Source organism: Indicator indicator, chromosome 23 (genome assembly GCF_027791375.1).
Source record: "Indicator indicator isolate 239-I01 chromosome 23, UM_Iind_1.1, whole genome shotgun sequence".
NCBI classification, from domain to species: Eukaryota; Metazoa; Chordata; class Aves; order Piciformes; family Indicatoridae; genus Indicator; species Indicator indicator.
The window spans coordinates 17576490-17597266 of record NC_072032.1 but is presented as its reverse complement, the minus strand read 5'-3'; the positions used below and the strand labels follow the sequence as shown (position 1 = coordinate 17597266).

General features: G+C 43.5%; 1 protein-coding gene across 3 annotated transcripts in view; it reads right to left on the bottom strand.

Annotated features, from left to right (window-relative positions):
• Window positions 1-4861, bottom strand: part of PROM1 (prominin 1) — a 47859-nt gene extending 42998 nt beyond the window's left edge. For all 3 annotated transcript variants that reach the window (XM_054391497.1, XM_054391496.1, XM_054391498.1), the window contains exon 1: window positions 4642-4861. In XM_054391497.1, the coding sequence (XP_054247472.1) occupies window positions 4642-4861 (220 nt within the window). The remainder of the gene's footprint in view (window positions 1-4641) is intronic.
• Between the last annotated feature and the right edge of the window lie 15916 nt (window positions 4862-20777).

The window sequence follows — 20777 nt, the reverse complement described above, 5'->3', positions numbered from 1 at the left end:
TTGCAGAAGACACTCCTTGTTTATGTAATCCAAGAGAAGTAGGCAGGAAGACATCAGGACAACGTTATTGTCCACAACCGCAGTTTTCTGCAGTAGCCTCTAGTAGATAAATCTGTTTAAGTCTCCTCTCCCTAGAGCTTCTGCCTCCTCCCTGTCCACAAAAAATCCACCAGCAATCTGTTAGTCTACCCTTTGGAATAGTTCACAGGAAAAGGAATTACTCTTCTGAAGCCTAAATAAGGGTTTAAATCTGCTTCAGAAATATTCTCAGACTGTTCCTTTTTTACATGAGTATGTCATCAAGAGCATCATCTCTTAACTTTCCAGCATGGAATGAGCAATGATTTCTTGAAACACTACTTCCTTATGTAAATGAGTGGGCAGAGAAGAGGATAATCTATCTTTTCTCTTTCTGCTGCTCTATCTTTCCCAGTATTTCCAACAGTAAGACACAAGAAATCCCTTTGCACTTATACGGCATATTACTACAAGGTGCACTGCAAGTCCCAGTTCTGCCTAAATGACACCACCACAACCTTTGTCTCTGAAATCTGCATTTTGCATATAAACACTTCAGCTACTACACTAAATTCACACCACAGCTCTAGCCACAGTGCTGGAAAGAAAGCAGTTACAGGGATGTGGTGAAGGCACTGACTCCACCTCTTACCCAAACTGTCATTTCACAAGAGTTTAGCCAATCCAACAGCTAACTTACTGAAGTCCACATCTTGCTCTTCCCTTCTCAGTTCCTGCACCAGCAGTTACATCTGGGCTCCCAACCCAGCTCCAGGATGCAAGCTTTAAGAAAAAAAACCAGCCTGCATGCTCAGGGGTTAGCTGTCAAACACCAGCTCAAAACAACAGCCTATCACACATCAGGGCAGTTTCACACCCAAAATGAGAATTCACAGAATTGGGAAAAGGATATTGTAACTTCGGTTTTCACAAAAGGTCATAACTGCTTCAAGACCTTGAGCAGTATCTTACATTGCTGTACTGCAGCATCTGCATGTACGTCAGAGCCAGAGCACAGCCCTTTGAACACATTCTGATGCACACGTGCCCAATGTTCCAGGGAAGGTCTACAGTTTAAAAACAAAAGGGCACTACCAGCTACACAAAACTGAGTTTAGCTCCAATGCCGCAACATCCAGACAGATGCCTCTTTTTTGGTTTTTGTTTTGTATTTTTTAGAGAAACTGTGAAAGATTACTTACCTAATAGGAAGCAAACAGAAACGGGCAACCAAGAACTAAGTAATTCCAACAGGCAAAGAAGTTATAGTTTTAAAAATGTGACTTGCTGAGTTTGTAACTAAGGGAGGGTTATGTGAGTTTTGATCGTTTTCTTTAGACTCCCACATCCAACACAGCTAATGTATTTTTTAAAAATTAATTTAAAAAAAAAAAATCAATATTCTAGGAGCCAAGAAAACCTACTTACATATGCATTTTCTATTCCAGCTATAGATACACTGTTTATTTTGTTAATGTTAAAATGTTTTAATTGCTGACTACACTCACATGAGATAATAATTGCAGAGTCAGGGAACACAAGAGTAACTTGCTAAACTCCCTAATTTGTAGTTGCTTTGAAGGTTGGCATGGTGACACCAAAAGGGGTCAGAGACAGGACTTTGACTTAAAATAGTCAATTTCTGATCCTCAGTCTTACTCTTAAACTGTTCAACAAGCAAGACTCCACAAACAAAAGAACGGAGTGGTATAGTCCAGGTTTAAAAACCAGCTTGTTCTTGTTCCCACAGGTAAATAGCATATTTGACTCTATGTTTTTCCTAGGAAGTACCTGCATTGAGTGGAAACAAGGTCAGCCAGAATAAAAATGCGGGAGCTGGAATGAAGCAGTTGTCACTTAAACAGCACAGCTGTCCTGCAGTACCTTCAGATACAGTAGAGTGAGGTAAGCAGGCCTGTAACTTTGTCTCATTTCACCTAACAATAGGAGCGGGAACTTTATTCCCAGTTTATTTTCTTTGTGAACTCCTCACATTTTCCTTACAAGACATAAGCTGTGAAGAAGATTTGTTGTGTACATCCTGCTGGCAAGCGGAATCTCAGATCAACATGGTCTTAGTGCAACTAACAACTTGTTTCCATGGGAACAAAGACAAAACCATGGTAAGATATTCACAGCAGCCAGAGGATCAGTCTGACCATGCCCTGTCTACACCAAGTTCACACCTGAAGGTCTCCAGCACAACCAGTGATATACACTGTGTCATAACCATGAAATTACTTAAACCAATGTTTCAGTTTATGACAAATTCTAAGAGAAGAACTGACAATATTTTGTTAATGTCTGCTTAGCTGAGTGAGAGAAACAGCTTGTGATTTTCCTATTATCTAAGTGCTGCTACCAACAGCAAAGAATCATCATCTTTACCCTATACACTCCTCAACAAAAGAGTAGCAGCACCATCACCTGCATTTTAGAAATGAAGAAACCAAGGCACAAGAATAAAGTGACCTATTGAGTCTCAGGGAGCAAAGCAGAGACCAGTCTTTTCCAACCCAGTGTATCATTAACTCAAAGTGGAAGCTGCTTCCCTGCATAGCAGTTTATGCTTGAGAGCAAATACACTCCCACTTACACTAGTACATCATCGAGTGAGGACAGAAATATTTCATTAGTGAAGTTGAAAGCAGAATCTATTTACACTCACTGAAGCATTGCAATCAGATCTCCTAGGTCACTTTTTAGAACTGGTTTCTTTCCATATCCCAAGAGCACGGTGCTGGTCTTCAAGACAGCAATTTAAAAAACACCTGAAGTTCCTTGCCCTGATTCTGTTACTGTGCTTTAGACAAGCACTATATTCCATCCCATTAGATTTAATAGGCAAGTTATTAAATTTTGATTATGTCCACAAACCAGATGGCATGAGCTGAATTAGAAGCAAGTAAATAATTACTTACTTAGAATTAACTCAAACTCCTTGCAAAATATTTCTTATTTTTTTTCTTTAAATGAAGCAATCCCTTTCAACTTTTATGTAACCTGTAAAAACATCAAGATAAACGTTAAGGCTTTGCAGCATGCAAAGACCTTAAGAACATTTCCCAACATCTGATGTACTTCAGCTTATGCTTTACCCTAACAATATAAAGCTCACACTAGCTTTCTTCCTAAAAGGCATACTTGGGACTGAAGGATTGTGAGTGTTGCTCTGTATCATATTCATCTCCATCAGAGCACTACTGAAAGCTCAAAGGTAACTTGCAAAGGCAGGAATACCTACACACAATTGGACAATTTTGTCACTTTTCTTCCTCCCAGCTAAGAATACTAACAGCAGATTAGAAAAGCAAACATCAAGTACTTACAAATACCGGGGAAAAAAAAAGAACTACTAAGGGCATCAATCATATAGAACTTTGATAAGTCCTGCACTTGAACCACACTTCTCTGCTGCATTACAGCTATATGCAGTACATTGGGGCATCAAGCTGGAGCTAACTCTCTTGAAGCACCAACTCAGTGGCAGAGTTTTGGGTCAGAAACATCGAAAGGCTTGCTTTCTATGCCCAGTTGTGATTATGTTTATTTTCATCTCTGAATTGGAATTAACTCTATTTCAAGTTGGCAGTTTAAATCTTAAAAAAAAAAAAAAAAGGGAGGGGGGCATTTCAAATATGTAACTACACCATTAATACACTGAATGTGAAAATAGAACAGCATATGGCAAAAGAGATTAAGGGGATTAACCAATTAAATGGTATGAGTCAAACCGACATGATCCGTCAAATCTGGATTTTGCAGTGAGGTACTTTGGGGCATGGGAAAAGGAATTCACCTAATGCAAATAATGAAAGCCAGACTGCTAAAAATTACTGATTTGGCAAAAAAAGATCTGCAAGGAACAAAGGAAAGGTGCAAGATGTTCAAAGCTCAGAAGACAAGCAGAAAGCATGTTGAAGAACTGATACAACTACTATATCCACAAAGAGTGTTCCTAAAAGCACCCTTTCATCAAAGCAACCTCAATAAGCATACACTGATATCTTCACTTTTCTTTCAGAAGGGACAACTTAGCAGGAAAAGAATGGGGGGAGGGAATCTCAATAAAAGAAATGCAGCTTCAATTCCTGACAGCTTACAATGGAACAAGAAGTTACACGTGGCTGTGTAACAGAACTTGAGTACAGATGCACTAATATGTAGATTATTTTAAGATGCTACATTTCCACTTTAAATCCTATAATATTATAACCATCTGACTGCGTATCGTAATATGCAAACCTTGGAACAGTCTGTTATGGATTTAATATTAAATACAAAGCAGTTTATGCTTTAGTCTTATCTCATGCTTCTGAGTATATGCAAGCAAAAGTTTCAGTGAATAAAAAAGCCTCAAATGCATCAGTGACAACTTTGAGATACATAAACAAAGTTCTGTGAAATTGCAACATTTAATTTGCATTAACAACCTTCCCCCAACTACTTTAGCAGAAAAGTGCTATTTTTTTAATGGAACTGCACATATTTCCAGGACAAAACACATGCTACTAACAAAGCCCTTCATATGATTTACTTCCAAATTATGGTCTTGGTATCTACAATAGCGTGAACACATCAATAACAAAAATTCATTGCAAAAAAAGCAGTTTATCTGCTTACCTTGAGGAAAAGAATTTGGCTGCACTAAGTACAGGAATGCATGTACTATTTTAAACAAAATTCCTATTGGCCCAGGTTCATGGTATGCACCTGTATCATACATCTTGGTCGGTACAAATCCAAAATCCAAAGTCCCAGGAGGTGGTTTGTATATGGGCTGTACCTCTGAAATAGTACTTCCACAAAACAGCAGCAACAGCAAACAGAGTTCCACAGCCATGGCTAGCAGTATGCATAAAACTGGAGGTAGAGATATTGCTCCCACTAAGTCTAGGATCTTCAATACATTCACTTGAGGGTTGGCTTTCTAGCCAGGAAAATGCTGGTGTGCCCTCACACGTTTTATTCTTCAATGTGTTCTGGCTTTGGAGTGGTACAGAAGCCTCTCAGGGAAATGACGCAGCGTACCATCTCTGGTGAAAACAAGAAAGAGCACATTAAGGTGTGTGCAAGCAGATGGGAAAGTGCAAGATAACTTGCAATCTTCTGTGGAAACTGATCAACAGTTGTAAAACCAAGTGAAGTATACGATAGACAAGGAAAAAGGAAAGATCAGAGTTAGTGCATGATGTGGTCTGCTATGGACACTCTACTTGGAGAGGGAGGGGGAAAAAAACCCAACACACAACAATTATGCATAGTTCCAGGTCAGTGAGTTTTCAAAAACAAATAAAGCAGAGCATTGGGACAGCTCCAAGGGAAACAAATCTAAGAAAACAATGTTTGAATTGTGGTTCTGACTGCATACAATAGGTCATGTCACAACAGTTGCACAATGCATTTAATCAGCCACCTGATGGTCCTGTAGTTGATGGCAATTATTACAAGTCATATCCTGTAGCTTCTTGAATCTCAGCCTTTCAGTAAAACCTTCCAGATGCCAGGTACTCCTAATTGTCTTGCAAGATTCCATCACTGACAAGTTAAAGAAAAAACACAACAAAACTTCACCTTCCTTGCAGGTGACAACAGGTGTTAGTAATTACTTTCTGTTAAACTATCTCAAGGCTCCCTACAGCCTAACAGATAGTTTTCTGTGCAATTTATTTTATTTTTTCAATACATTCAACCTTCCTGAAAGTAACTCAAGATCTAAAAAGCTCCCAGCAGTTGTCCTCACCTTGGTATTTCTAAGAAACTTAGCTGGGAGGGTATTACTACATGCCAGACAAATAGCGCAAAAGAGGGAAAGTCTACTCATGAAATTTGTAATTGTGAGAACTTCAGGAACAACATACACACAAGCGACACTTAAAGAATTACAAAGCAGTTTCTGGTGCTCTTCATGGCAGCAGGTGGTCATCTCATTTCCTCAGACACAGCATGGCATCACTGCAGTCATTGAGCTACAGTAACTGTCAACACAGCTCTCCCCAAGTTCAAGTAAATACTCAAGAATAAGAAGCTGTGTGACCCTTTGAAGTGCCTATATTAGTGACCAAATAAGACACCAGTTTCATTACTATGTTTTGATTTTTAAAAAGCCACACCAAAGCACAACTCCTGGTAATTACTCTAATAAGATATATATTATCCTGAGAATGTTTAATTCATTCTATGTGGTTTACAAGCGTCCACCGTGGAAAGACTGGAGCTTTTACTTTTTGTTCTGTGGTTGCCACCAGTATTCTACATGTACACATCACCAAATGTTAATTCCTGGGGTTTAAACACTATCTGTGGAAAACACCATCACCCTTCTACCAAGCATGCTGCAGTATTAGCATATCTCCAAGAGAAGTGACCTGTTATTAAATATTGTATTTTTTTCCCAAACCAAAAAAACTTCAGTAACTCCACTGTAAGTTTAAGAGGGAGGAAAGGAGACAGAGCAAGAGATGCAAAAGTTCAGCAACTGCAACCATGATACATCAGCTCTAAGTAACAGAGCTCAGAAACAGCAGGAGGTCCAGCTCTTTTGATTCTCCAAGACTGGCCACCCTCTAATTAACACTGCAATTCATGCAAATACATGCTGCAGTGCAGTGATGCAATGATTATTAACCCTGAGAACTGAAATTCAGTCAGCCAGAGACTAGACTGCTAGAGCTCAATGTGGGAGCCTACTGGTTGTCAATAACAGAATGGGATGGTGGAAGATGCTGCTGTCCATAGGAAGCCAACAGAAAGGATCTGGCTATGTTTGTTACATTTTTTAATTAATCACTTGAAAATCCATCTATAAGTCCCTTCAGCGAGATGGCTCCAGTGAGAGTAACCACCAGAAGAGTGAAACCAATCAAAACAGCCAGAATCACAGGCAGTCTAAAACTCCGAAGTATGCATTAAAAAAACACCACACCACTACTTTCCTATTCAAAAGGCATAATACAGCAAGCCAATTTCGATGCTGGCAAGCTAAAAAGGTTCAGTTTGCGTTACAAAAATCTGTCCTCAGCTTCCCCACAATTACAACCTGTTGCCACAGAAGTAGTAGGAAGCACATAAACCTAATCAGCAGTATGAACCGCAGAACAGAATCTGGCAGCACTCAAAAAATACAATCTGCCACACAAGGTGGCCTCAGTATGCATCTGACATGCTTGCTACATGCTCCAAACAAGTTAAGTGCTCAAATCAGGAAAACTGAATGTTCAGACCTCAGTTCACTCCGAGTAGCTACTTACATGAAAATAAATAAACAAATGGCAACACACACACAAAAATCTTCAGTTTTACAAGCCTTAGTCATTTGCAAACAACAGAAACAGACCTGTAAAAATTCCAAAGGAGACATCTTCTCTCCCTTCCAAGTGAGGTCTGCTTTTTATCTGACTGCCCAAATGCATCTTTCACTAACTGAACAAGAAACGTTTAACTTGATTTTAAGTGGTGCATTTATCCTAGTATTCAAAGTATTCCCTGTAAGAGCACTTTTCACCATCAAACAACTTTTAAGACATAGAAAAGCCAGCCCATAAAACGTCAGGGTTTTGGCAAATATGAACTGATGAGGACCGAGAATGTGTCCCAGTACCAAAACACTGTGAAGACAGACTCCATGTATGAGCCTCCCCTTCACCTTCCTTCAAATTACTAAAACTGTAGTGACCTCTTCCTCTGCTATGCTGCTCAGTCCTTGATCTACAAGTAGCACGGGTCCCGCAGCTCTACCTCTGCTGGAAACCGACCGACGTGGTAGTTTTTTTTCAACTGTTCCTCTGCGTGTGTGTGCAGAGGAAGGCGTAGCCCACGACGACTACCACAACTGCCCCTTCCCCTCCGCTCTCGGATGAGGTCCCTAGCTCGCAGCAGAGCTCACCCCAGCCGAGAAAAATGTCTGACTGTTTGGGGTGGGCTGGTGGGATCTGCCCAGGTACACACCGCGCCGCAAGCCGCCAGGAGCGCCGCCACAATTAACTCCTCCGAGCCGGCATTCACCGCAGCGGGCTGCCGGTACCGGGCTGCCGTACCGTGCAGGGATCCACGGCGAGAGCGGACGGGCCCCTTTCCCTCTCACATCCGCGGTTTCACCGCAGAGCCAGGGCAGGGTTTTGCATCCCTGTCTCCGCCCGTGACGAGCGGATTTCGAGGCCAGCACTGTGCCCTCCTTCCCCTCCGCGTCAGGCCACGCTGTCCGCTTCCCCCCTCCTCGCCCCGGGCAGGTACCCTCAGTGGGAGCCCTCCTCTCCCTCTCCCGGGAGATGTCCGGGGCTGTCCCGGAGACTCACAGCCGACTCCTGCTCAGCCGCCCCACTAGACACGGACCGCCTGGTGAAACCCGCTGCACTCGAGTCCCCGCCCCGCTCTCCTGAGCGGCAGATCCGCTCTGCCGTGCCGCAGCCGCTTGCCCCTGGCCAAAGGTGTCGCTTCCGCAGAGCCCCTGCCCGCAAGCTCGCTTCCTCGTCTCCCCTCAGCACAGACTTGCCCCTCTGCCCCCGACTCACCCTCGCCATGGCTCCCAGCTCAGCGCCTCCGTCCCACGGGTCGCTCTCCTAGTCCTCGATATGCTCCCAGGGATCTCCACCGACCCCCTCCCCGCAGGCAGCCCCACTCCCTCGGGGAGCCGCCGACCTCGATGGCCACCTGTCCCCCCTCACCCGACTTCCTACCGAGAGCCCCCCCGCGCCGACACCTCTCCTCCCGCCGGGAAGCGGTCCTCCCCCGCATCTGCACTCTCCCAGCCAGGACCTTCTGCTGCCCGCAGCGGGAGCAGCCGGGGAAAACAGAGGAGCCCCACCCCCACCTGCTACCTTCCCCGGTCCCGCCGCGGGCAGGGCAGCCGCGGGAGAGCGCTGCCTCGGGACCCCTCCTCGCGTACCCCCCGCTCATCACCACTCACCGACCAAGCGGAGCAAGCGAGACGGAGGCGGCGGGGCACGGCACGGCCCGCTCCGTCTGAGAGCGCCGCGGCGGCAGTGCTGCTGTTGCCGCCCGCGCATGGATTACAGAGGGCGGGCTCTGCCTCGGGCCGGGGCTGCGGGACCACCCCGGCAGGCTGGAGCTGAGAGGAAGAGGAGGAGCGTGAGGGGTTTAACTCCGAAGGGACCCACTGAGCATCGTGCCAAGGAAAGGTGTCATGCCGTGGCTATTTAAAGGCGGCCCAGCGAGTGAGGATGAACCTTGGCCCATGCCGGCGACCTGTTGCTCACCGGGCCAGGCTGGTTCCGAAAGGAACATGACCGGGAAGGTGCCCCGGAACGCCGTGGTACCTCCTTCCTTTCCTCCCATAGGTGTGACCGTGCCATCCCTCCTTGGCCACTTCTCCTAGGGCTAGGTTTGATTTCCAGAGGGGTTGATTTTCCCATCAAGGCGATTTACCCCATTAGCTTTTGGGAAAACCTCCCGTTTTGCCCTTCCCGAAGGTGTCCTTATTCCTGATGGCACTTTTATGGCTGGTATCCCTGCTCTAAATCATTCTTGTTTCTGAGTGATTTATTGGTAAAATAAGAAGCAGTTTTTCTACCGGTTGCAATGCAGTAACACGTATTTTCAAAGGCTCCTGCATTTTCCTCCTTTCGCCCTTCACGGGCTTTATTTGAAATTTTGGTATTTTAATATGGTTCCCCTATTGCAATGTTAAAACACATATATGATTCTTACTTCTCTCACTAGACCACCTCCATTATCCAGCATCACAGTTCAAGGCAAAACAAGAATTTCTGCTGAATATCCAAGGTCATGCTGGTTCCTTGGATGTCCTTAAAACACTGATGGAGAAGGTGGTTAGTGTCCCATTTGGCAGGCAGAAAGAAATCAAGGCTAGGGCAGCAGTCTGTATTGCTGATGTTTGGCCAAATATCAAACACTTTTCCCACAGCCAGTATTTGGTGTTGTTGAACTCCACCCATATTGCAGCTCAGGGCATTTCCCAGCAATGCACCTCAAAAAACAAGGTGTCACACTGGCAGTGCAAATGGTATGCACCATAATGTGTGTGTGGTTTGCACATGAAGCGTAACACAGGCACATTAGAGAAGCTGAACATATGAAAATGCATTGTGTGGAGCCTTAGCAGGCTCGGAGGGCAACAACGTGTCCTCCAGAGACCGAACCATCATTTGTCTGTGGTCCTCTGTGCCTTAGGACAACTGGCCTAAAATTAATCAAGATACTTTTTAGCTTTGTGGCCAAAACTTTTAAATTACCTCAGCACTGAGATGAGCACAATCAGGTTCTTGAGACAGCTAAACCCCTAACTGCTCATGCAAATGAGGAAATGGTCTTTCAAACCACACCACAGTAGGTGCTAAGGACTTTGAAAACCCAAAACAGAAACAGCTGGATGAAAATCCTGGCCTGTACTCTGTTATGAGCATTTGAAAGTCTGGCTATGTACCAATCATCTCTGTTATCTCAGAGGAAAATCCTCAGATAACAGGAAGATACATGAGATTTAGAGCTTAACTATAATGGTTGTATGATGTAATTGATTTTTAGGTAGAGCTCATGATTAAAGGTCTATTAAATAAATAGCCTTTTTCATTAGCTAAAGATATGCATAAAGATATGCCTGAAGAGAGATAAAATCATAACTCCAACATTTCCACCTCCCAAAAAGAAAAAGGTTGAGGTAGAAAACCTCTTACATTGTGTTTAGTCTTCCTCTGTCTGTTCCCTGAGCATGTCTTCAGGGAGAGAAGGGTGCATGGAAGTGGGGGAGAGGATCAGTGTGCCTTCTCTGCACCAGGGCTATAGAGAAAAGCCTCCTGTCAAGAACATGAGGAAGAGTGAATTCTGCCAACTCTCTGCAATCTGACCAGTCTACCTGTCTCTCTGGTCAACTCTACTGTGCGCTTACTTTGCCAAGCCAGGTTACAGCTTCCAAGTCCTTCCCTGCCTTCTGCCACTGTGCACTCTGCCTAGCTATCCCTCCCCACCACCACCACCCAATGCTACCCATCCCCTCAGGTCTGGCTTAGCCCTTTGGATTGTGCCAGACCTCCCAGTTAACTAACCATGCCCAGCAGCACCCACCAGCTACCCACATACCCCATGCCCTCCATCTGCTCAGCTGCCCATTGGTACTGTTTCTCCCCTCTCCAACATGCCCAGCTGCATCCCTCCTTGTCCTTAATTCTCCTGTGGGATGCAAGGCTTAAGGGATTATGGTCTGAGTGCCTTCACAGGCCAAACTCTGAGCTGTAAACTCTTCCAGGCTGGAGCCAGGCTAACCCAGGCTCTGCAGGCTGTGGGAGAGCAGGGAAATGGGATTACAGCAAGCAGGAGGAACATGTTGCTGTATTAGAAACAAAACACATAAAATTTGAAAGAATTATCAGGATACATAAAAATAGGGGGAAACAGCAAAATTGCTGTGTGCTATAGCCTGGCATGTGTTTGCTTAATTTCTTCCCCCCAAGGGAAGATAAAAAAAGAGAAATAGACAATCTTACTCACATTCATTTCTAAACCTAGAAGACAACCTGACATTTCATTGTAGACCTTTGATTCATGCCAGTTTAGGCTATGATTTCAGTGAGGATTGTCTTCATTTGAACAGTAGATTTGTCCTGCTGTATACCACTTTAGGATGCCTTCAGAGAGTTGTTTTGTCAGCTGCACATGTTTTGCCATTATGCCCTGCTGTGCCCCCTTCTCATGGCTGTGATAGATCTGCATGACAGCTCATGAAGGAACTTTAAAATTGCATTCATTGCTTTTCATCTGAGGAAACCACTAGTAGTTGCTATAACAGATTTCACAGCTAAACAAAGATGCAAAATGACAGGGATTACATGATGCATGTACTTGGAGCTTCTTTGATGAGCTTCCCCCCTCCCCCCCCCCCCCTTCTGTTTTTCCATCATCTCTGTGTTTTATTTCTGCTTGGAGGCTTTGACACTTGACATCCTGATAAATTACCATGTCAAGAGTGCTTGAAATTAAAATGGGAAAGGCACATGTCTTTTTGACACTGGAACAACAGAAGCATGACTTGGTTCTGACGCTGCTTGATAACAGACTGGGCAGCAATAGCCAGTTACCACCCAGGATTTCGGTTGTAGCTCCAGCACTTTGCACTTCTCTGTTGACAGCAGGTCCCAGGTTCTTTTTGTGGGAACTGCACATGATGAGCCATCTGATAGAGGATGTGACCACATCAGCAAGGGCGTTTCAGTTAGAATGCAACTTAGGACCTCAAGTAAATGCTTTCAAATGAAGTCCTGAAAATCTTCTGCACAAGCATAATTTCACCTTACAGAAAAGAAGATTTTAAATAACTGCACACACAGCTGGGTGCCTTTTCCCTCAGAAATGAGAGTATGGCCAGGGGTAACATCTGTTCTCAACTACTAGTAATTCCTCGCTTGTGCCCAGTTAATTGCTGACTACCCTTATGGCTGTTTCTTGTGGTGTGCTGGTATCTTGTGGATACACACATGGGCTTCAGCCAGACTGGGTTGCACAGGCACAGTGACAAAGATGAGTCCTGTCTAACAAGATCACCTGTGCATAGGATATGAGTGGCCAGCAGCTGCGTGTGCTACAGCATCCAGCCTAACCTGATGCGTCCCCTTGGGCTACAGGCATGGTTGCCTGGAGATTAGGACTCATAGGTTCTTTAGACCCTCTTGTGTCTTATTTGTGTGATTTGGCTTGGGTATAATCAATGCATTTATTTATCTCCACTGAAAACTAGGACCTGAGCTGGACTGCTTGACAGAGGCAAGAGAGGCTATAATACACAGTTTAAATAAGCTATGCCTCTAAGAAGAGTATGACAGTAAGAACGAAACACTACAGAAATAATTAATCAGCCAAACCACGTACACTCATGAAAGCTAGCACAGAAGCAAAGTCATTGATCATGATAGTCGGTTGCCAGGAGAAAAAAAAAAAAAAGATCAGTTTTCATCTCTGTTTGTAGACCTGTGATAAGCAGAAGTCCCCTGAGCGCTGGGTAACCATCCCATGCTTCCCACAAAATGTAATCCTACCTTAGAAGCTTAGCTGATGCAGTGACCTTCTTTTGTCTCCTTGCTCAGGAGTAAATTCTGTCTGATATAAGTAAAGAAGATTGGAAGAAGGTTATTTTTAATACCAGAATAAAATAATCTGCGGCACAACAAACTAGAAAAAAGGAAGGTGTCCGTTCACTATGTTTTCAGGGAGAATAATACCATCACCTGCAAGATCTTGCAGGGAGCTGATGAACAACACACATCACAGGATTAACCTGACAGGGCCCCTTTGCTCTGGTTTCTATTATTAACTTTACACCTACTGCAAGTCTCCTTAAATGAACTATCTAGGATACCATGATTTATCTGACAGAGACTGTGCTTCTGCTGGAAATCTGCTACCGGGATAGTAAAAGAACTGCTTTTTATAAGCCTTTCACAGAGGCATGCTGAGTGTCTGATCCCTAAGTTTCTGATAGCGTGGGTAGAGAACAACTTTTATTGTTTCTTTGTCCAGGCTTCTAGCCTAGGAGGTGAACTTTTCCTTCCCTCTTCTCATGTTAAACTTCACATTAGTAGTAAAAAAATATACTGTTTCTGTCCCTTTCCATTCCAAGTCCAACCTTCCATATAAAGGTTGGGATAGCAGCATGCTATCCCCAAGCTGTTACCAAGCAAAACAGAAGTGCAGCTTCTGCCTTTTGCTGCATCACAGCTCCAGCTCCCTCCTTGGTCTTCACAAGTTTAGTACCAAAATGTTCATGGTGGCTGAGGAAAAGATTGCAGCCCTGATGATAACATGCTCTAAGCAAAATGCCTTTTTCTCCCCTAGAATATAATAGGATTTATTTATTTGTCAAGGAAGATATTTTCAGAATATTATGGAGGAGAATGGCTTTCCCTTTGCCTACTGTTCTCAGTAATTTATTGTTTCCTGTATTCCACATCCCTGCTGATTAAACTGTGAGAGACCAAGAAAGGGAAAAGTATTTCCGCTGTTGAAGAATGCAAGTCATGAAAAAAAGCTGACCTTTAGCTCTGCTGCTTTGTCATTTTGTACTTCAGAATGCCAAACGATTTTCCTATTATAAGTATTTCATGACAACAGTAAGTATTTAATAGCAGAGAACATTTGTACTGTCTTGAGGACACTTGAGGTTTGTTGCTTTGAAGGCAATGTGTACTTTTAAAATCCAGTCTGCATAAGAGGTAGCACATCACTTATTTGTGCAGGCTGCAGAGCAAGAATCGGCCTCATGCTCCAAGAGCCTCAGTGTGCCTCTTGGTGCTGCCCTGCTGCAGGCTAGAGCTTCCCTCCCTCTGTGCTTGAGTTCATGGTTGATCAGATGAGTACAGCAGGGGCACAACCGTGCTGCCATGCTGGTTTGCTTTTTGCTCAATTTGCCATGCTCTGGCTGTATCAGTATTAGTCCACATGTAGCTTCCAAACTAGCACAGATCAAGGAACAGTGAAGTCTGAGGTGTAGGTTTTTCACTTGAGCGTGTCCTGCAGTCTGCACCCTTTAGCTTGGGAATGGAAGGCCACACAGGCACAGAAAACAAAGACATTGCGTACATTATCTGGACAAAACAAAGTCATTTTCACGATATTTCCATTAAGCTTTCTCAAGGCTACCAGGTCTCAGATTCTGTTGCACTTTGCTCACCCTAGCATTTGCCTCTGTACAGGCTTGATATTTGCTTCTGCAGATTTGTAGTTTTTGCCCTCTGCTATTTGTAGTTAGGGAAATAAATAAATTTCAGAATCATGCTGTAGTTGTAGAAGTACAAATAAAAAGTATATGCACAATTCACTGCAGTGAAACATATTAATTTATATATATTCTATATGAGCTGAAAATTGGTAGAGGCATGCAATTAAAAAGTGCGCATCAGATATCTCTTCAGTTTTCTTTAGCAGCTGTTTCATGTTCCCAAACATACACATTGTTGTGGTTTTTTAAATGAATTTAAGTAGCTTGTAGGATATTTCAATACACAGAGCAAAACACTACAAAAAATTGTGCATATTAATTCTGCCCAAGAGTTGCCAAAGCAGGAGCAGAGATATCACATGAAAAATATTTTCTGCCCATGTGAAAGCTGTGAAACTCCCCAGAAAGACTAGGAAAAAAGTCTGCCGAGGGGTGGGAACAGAGACTGCATTTCACCCAAGGAGAGGTGTATGTGTGTGTAGATGTCAGTCAGATCTGAATTCTGGCATGCATCGATGTTACTGGTTTGTGCTCCATGACACAGCATGCCACATAGGCTTGAAGAACCCTCCCAGTTGAATTCCCAGGCTAAGTTTGTGCATGTTATAACATTCCAATATTTATTTAATTTCTGCTATTACTTCATAACATCTGAAAGAGAGTAACTCAAATATCTTGTCTTGAATTTGTCTGAGAAGCCAAATTTCTTTTTTAATACTCAAGTTCATCTGCAGTGAAGGAAGAAGGATAGCATTTTTGTAGTTTTGTAACTCTTAACTCATAAAATCGTAGGATACCAGGGATGGAAGGATCATCTGGTCCAACCTTTCTTGGAAAAAAAACTGTAAAGATCTTAAGTACACATTTCCTCACCCATTTTAGAAAGGGGGAGAAAAATCTTCAAAAGTATTTCTGCTGCTGAAGCAGGATGTGCAATGCTGCCAGGAACTGCTGTTAAATTTGTGAGCCTAGATTACTCTCAGTGAAATGGCTCAGCTCCCCGAGGTTCTCCAAATTCCCAGTGTGCCTTTGCCATTATCACAACAATCTTGCATTTGTTGTTTCACTGAAAAGAAAAAATTAAAAAATAGGAAAAGCACATGGATGGCTCAAATAAAAAGACAAAAATGATGTGCAAATGCTTCAAGAGCATCACCTCAGATGAATCATATGCTCTTCAGCACTGAGGATCATTTACTGCTTAACCAGGAGCTGTGTATCCCAGGATATGGAACAAAAGACTAGGGAATGGACATGGTGAAGCTAAAACCTTTCTTACCTTGAGAAAAACAGAGTACTTGCTGCACTGCACTTTGTCAGTTATAAAATTGATTGTAGTAAAAATTACCTTTTCTCACAGCTTTCTGTCAGTGTCTCTTTTGGAAGTGCCCCTGGAGCCCTGCTTGAAGAGCACTGTGTGGTACAGTACAGTGTCTTGGGAAATCAGACAGATGTATGTCACATTTAGAAATGATCTGTCTGTTAAATGAGATCATAGTTGGTTAAATTGCTGGGTAATTAAGGAGTTTTTTTGCTCTTCTTATTAGATAAACAAACTTTTTATTGCCAAAGGTTCTTGTCTTTCTAAATCGGTTCCAGGAAACCCTATACTGTCAGTCACTATTAGCATTTGGAGTAGCATTAAGAGCTTTATAGGAGCTCATATTAATCTGTCGAGGTTAACCTTTGTATCCAGGCTGCCTCAGTTGCTGTATTTCAAACCTGCAGAATGCCAGTTCTCCTTGGTGGGCAGGAAGAGGTTTTAGCACAAATTTAGCACTGCTTTGATCATAGTATGAGGTCATTTTGAACTTATTTGTGACCAACAAAATTTCTCAGGAGCACTTTTATTCAGTCTTATCAATTGAGTTGCTTAATTAGAACAAACTTTTAGTCTCTCATTTTGCTCTAGTAGCTGCTATGAAGACCTGATGAATATTAAGACAGTAATGTCAGGAATATTGCATTGTGTTTGGGCACTGGATCTCAGAAGGCATCAAAACAGAGTAGGAAGGGTCCCCACCTGCAAAATCTGCCAAGACCAACCTGAGGCACTTGCCCAATCAGCACCTCCTTTCACGGGCAGATTCTGCTCCCAGGCAGTTTGGTCCAATACTTAATTATGCTCATAATTAGAAAGTTTTCCTAATATCTAACCTAAATATTCTTTGCTGCAAATTAGGTTCATTTTACCCATCCTTCCCTCAGTGGACATGGAACATAATTGATAATGTTTTTATTACAGTGCTTGAAATAGTGGAACCTGCACTGGAACAGGTTACCATGTCCTTCCCCTGGACTTCTGCTTTCTGGGTCAAAGCCCAGTTCAGCTATCCCATGTATTCATTTCTATCTTGTGACTTCTCTCCAATCTGTATGTCCTTCAAAACACAGTTTCCCTGTGTAAACCTGCGACACCAGCTGAGGGTTCCCTTTCTGAGGAATGCAACCTGATGATGCCCCATACTATACATACTCCCTTCTTTGTGCACTGCTGAATCACCAGTCTTGCTGACAGCATCCCAGCCTTGGTGCACACTCCAGAATCTCCTATGAAAGTACTGCCACCCAGGCAAATATTTCCTGGGGAGTATTTTTTTACATGTTTGAATTCCACCCCCCCACACACCTTCACTTTGCTTCTTTCAAATGTCATATATTTGATTTAGAACTTTCTCAGTTCATAAGGATTATTCTGAATAACTCTATCACCAAAATTCTTCCCTGTCTCCAAACTGGTATCAGTTACATATTTCACAAAGACATCCTCCACTCCCCTATCTGTATCACTGAGGAAAGTGGTGGAAGGCACAGAACTGGGTGCTAAAAGCCCCCACTTGAAGTGCCTTTGGAGGTTGTCACTAAACCTAACCCCCCCGTTGCACACAATGAGGATATAGACACACCATTGGTTTTCTCGGTGGCTAGTAAGTCGGAGAGTTTTTACGGTTTTGTTAATTTTATCCCCAACTTTTGATACATGTGGTAGAAAGTTACCATAACCTCTCTTCATTGATCTCCTGTCTGCAAAAGGGAAGCAAAGATACTTGAGGAGTGCATGGCTCCTCAGGAAGATGCTGTTGAAGTGCAGAATGTAACTGGTTGTGTGTCCTGCCCTGCCCATCACTCATGCTGCCTGACACTAACACTGCTGAACCCAGTGAACTGGTGTCAGAGCCCAGGTCTGTACCAGGCTGTGGGCTTGTCAGGACCCTTTGCTTCGGTTTGCTCTCCAGCTTTTGGCAGCAGGCAGTGCCTGGCTGGCACCAGCACTGTGGGAAGCAAGCCCTAGTTAGAATTCCCTGTGTGCACCTGGCACAAGCTTGCACGCTGCTAAAAGACACCAGTGGAAGTGGTGGCTGGGACAAGCCTGTGTAATGGTTGTTGCAATGATTTTGTCATTCAGATTAAAATAGTTGACCTGTTCCAGCTTTTAAGCTTCCTGCCAAGGATGCTAACCAGCTTTTAAAGCTTATTTGCAGCAAAAATTTACGATAACACAGCAGCTTGAAGCCAGAGTGAGACTTAAAATCACAGGGCTACACAAAACTGCCCCAAAATGCCTGCTTGGTGCCAGGAACGGCACTAGGGAACTGATTGAGAAGGCTGAGCCCAGGGTCAGCCCAGGGGAAGGGGCCCTGCTGCTGTGGCAGGGACTTGGGTTTGGCCTCAATGGGGCCCTGGGCTCCATTCCAGACTCCCGGACTGCTCTCACATGGCCTACCAGACCCTGCCTGGCTTCTCCCAGCCTGGTGTCACTGTGGTGACCATGATGCTGAGCCTTTGAAGGGAAAACAAGAAGTGTAGATGATCCTGAAGGGATGGTTAAAGAAAAATGTTGACGTTTATGAGTGGCTGCTTGCATGCTATTTAAACATGTGGGGAGACATCTGATAAATATTTAAGTAGCACCAATTTATTTAGTGCTGTACATGTTTAACAAGACAAATACTAAAGAGGCTAAATAGATTAAGATTTCTAAAATTATTATGCCAAATGTGTCTTTTTACTCCAGGCCTCTGCGTAGCAAGGGTGTTTCCACCAGTGTAACTATCTCTTAATATATTAATACATTTTGTGCTTTGAAAACCCAGTGAACACACCCTACACCAAGGTAGCCATGCAGTATTTTGTGCCACTGAAACACATCCATGGTGTATCAGTACCAGGTCAGACCAGCCTGGAGAGTCTGTGCCTCTGCTCTGGCTGTCACCCTTATCCTCACCTTGAAAGGTTTTGCTTTTACATGAGGAAGGGCCTAGTGTTTAGTATTGCCCTTGCACACATGCACACTAGTCTCACCAAACTGACAAGTGTGTGTACATATGACCCCTGTGTATTTCTGACTCAACCACATGTGGTGGGGAGTAAGTTTGAGCGTGGAAGATTAGCTTGAGTACTTTGTACAGCATCTCACTTGATTAGATCTCTTGTCCTGACCCTAATACAGAGGTAAAAATATTTAATGGCTTGTACTGAATTAAGTAGCACTAGGCTGTGACTCAAGTGTGCATGACTAAATCTAGTTTACTGATTGAAGTGTGTCACCAAAGTACCCCCAGAAGAAAATGGCTTAGGTAAATACACCATGGGATCACTTTGGAATGACTTATTAGTCACATCCATGCAAAGAGCTCCCTGACAATGCTGAGCCTTTGTTTCAGACAGCAGAATACTCATTAGAAATTAAATTACAGCATCAGCATCATTGGGAGCTTTTTCCTTTTGTCATCTTTTGATTGAAAGAAAGCCTGCCTTCAGCATGACACCATGCAGCTATCGTGGCCATTAGCTTCAGGGCAGAAGAGTACAAATACATATTAGCCACTACTTCATGTGTTTATTTTCTCCCCCTGCAATACTGGAGAAGCTCAGCTGAGATCAGTGTGCTTTGTTATAAACATGGGCTTGCATCCTGTAGTGTGGTTCAGGTTCACATGGGTCAGGATGGGGCAAGGCCAGCACAAGCCTTCTCAACAGAGCAGAAAAAGCTCCCAACTTTCTTAGCTGGGAAAATCTCCCTGATACAGCTCCCACTGCAGAATGCACCGCTGGGGCAGCCCTGCCCCCTGCAGCCAAAATCCTCACCACCTTCCTTTCTTGAAGGCAAAGGAGGCAGTGGTTGCTCTTGTAGGGTTTATGCTGTCCTTGTCAGACCTATTTTCATCAGCTGCCTGTTTGCCCATGTATTGAGCTGCTTAAAGGAAGCAGAGAGTTTCCACATGGTCTGGTGGATTCTCTTTTGAGCAGAACTGGAGCTATCAAAACCTGAATAATTAACCTTTGGAAATTATACCATCATCTATGAGAAATACAGCCTATGTGTCCATGTATAAAACAAAGTTTCATATGAAATGCATTTATCCTCATTCTATCACCCACACAAGGTTGTTTTCACTATTAAAATATGCCTGACAACTTGTATATCCATGCTGGGTGCACTGGACGGGAACTAGCTTCCCGTATTCAGAGCAGGCCATACAGCACCTTCAAACATCAATATCACATCTGTTTGAGATGCTTGCTGGAAGATTTAATTCCTTTGTCAATTTTGTTAGACATCATTTCAGACAGGGACAGAGCTCTGGGTTCTGTACTGTGCAAAGATCTTCCTTCAGCCTTACTAACATGCAGTAAGAGAAGAGAAAGGCTGTTGAAGCTCTCTCAACAGACAGCAGGGAAAAGACTCTTTGCCAGTAAGACAACAAAAAGTCTAATGGGAGGCTACCAAAGCTAGAGCATTATTTGATTTGGGAGAGGTTGGCCAGATGGCAGAAGTCCTGGTGCCTCAGAGACCTGAAGCTCAAATAAAGACCAGAACACTGAAATTCCCCCCCCACCGACAATAACCAGGCTAGCCCAGTCTGGAAGCAAATGAAAAGCTGTATTTACAAGCAGAGTCTAAAATCTACAATGAAATGCAATGAATATGTACAAATATACAAAATTCACAACATTTATAAATATATACAATCAACAGAAAAGCACAACCGATCTCCCTTTGCTTCCCCCCAAGGGGACCCTCCCAAAGGGACCTCTCTCTCTCCCAGGAGCTTCCCTCCAGACCCCCCTGGAC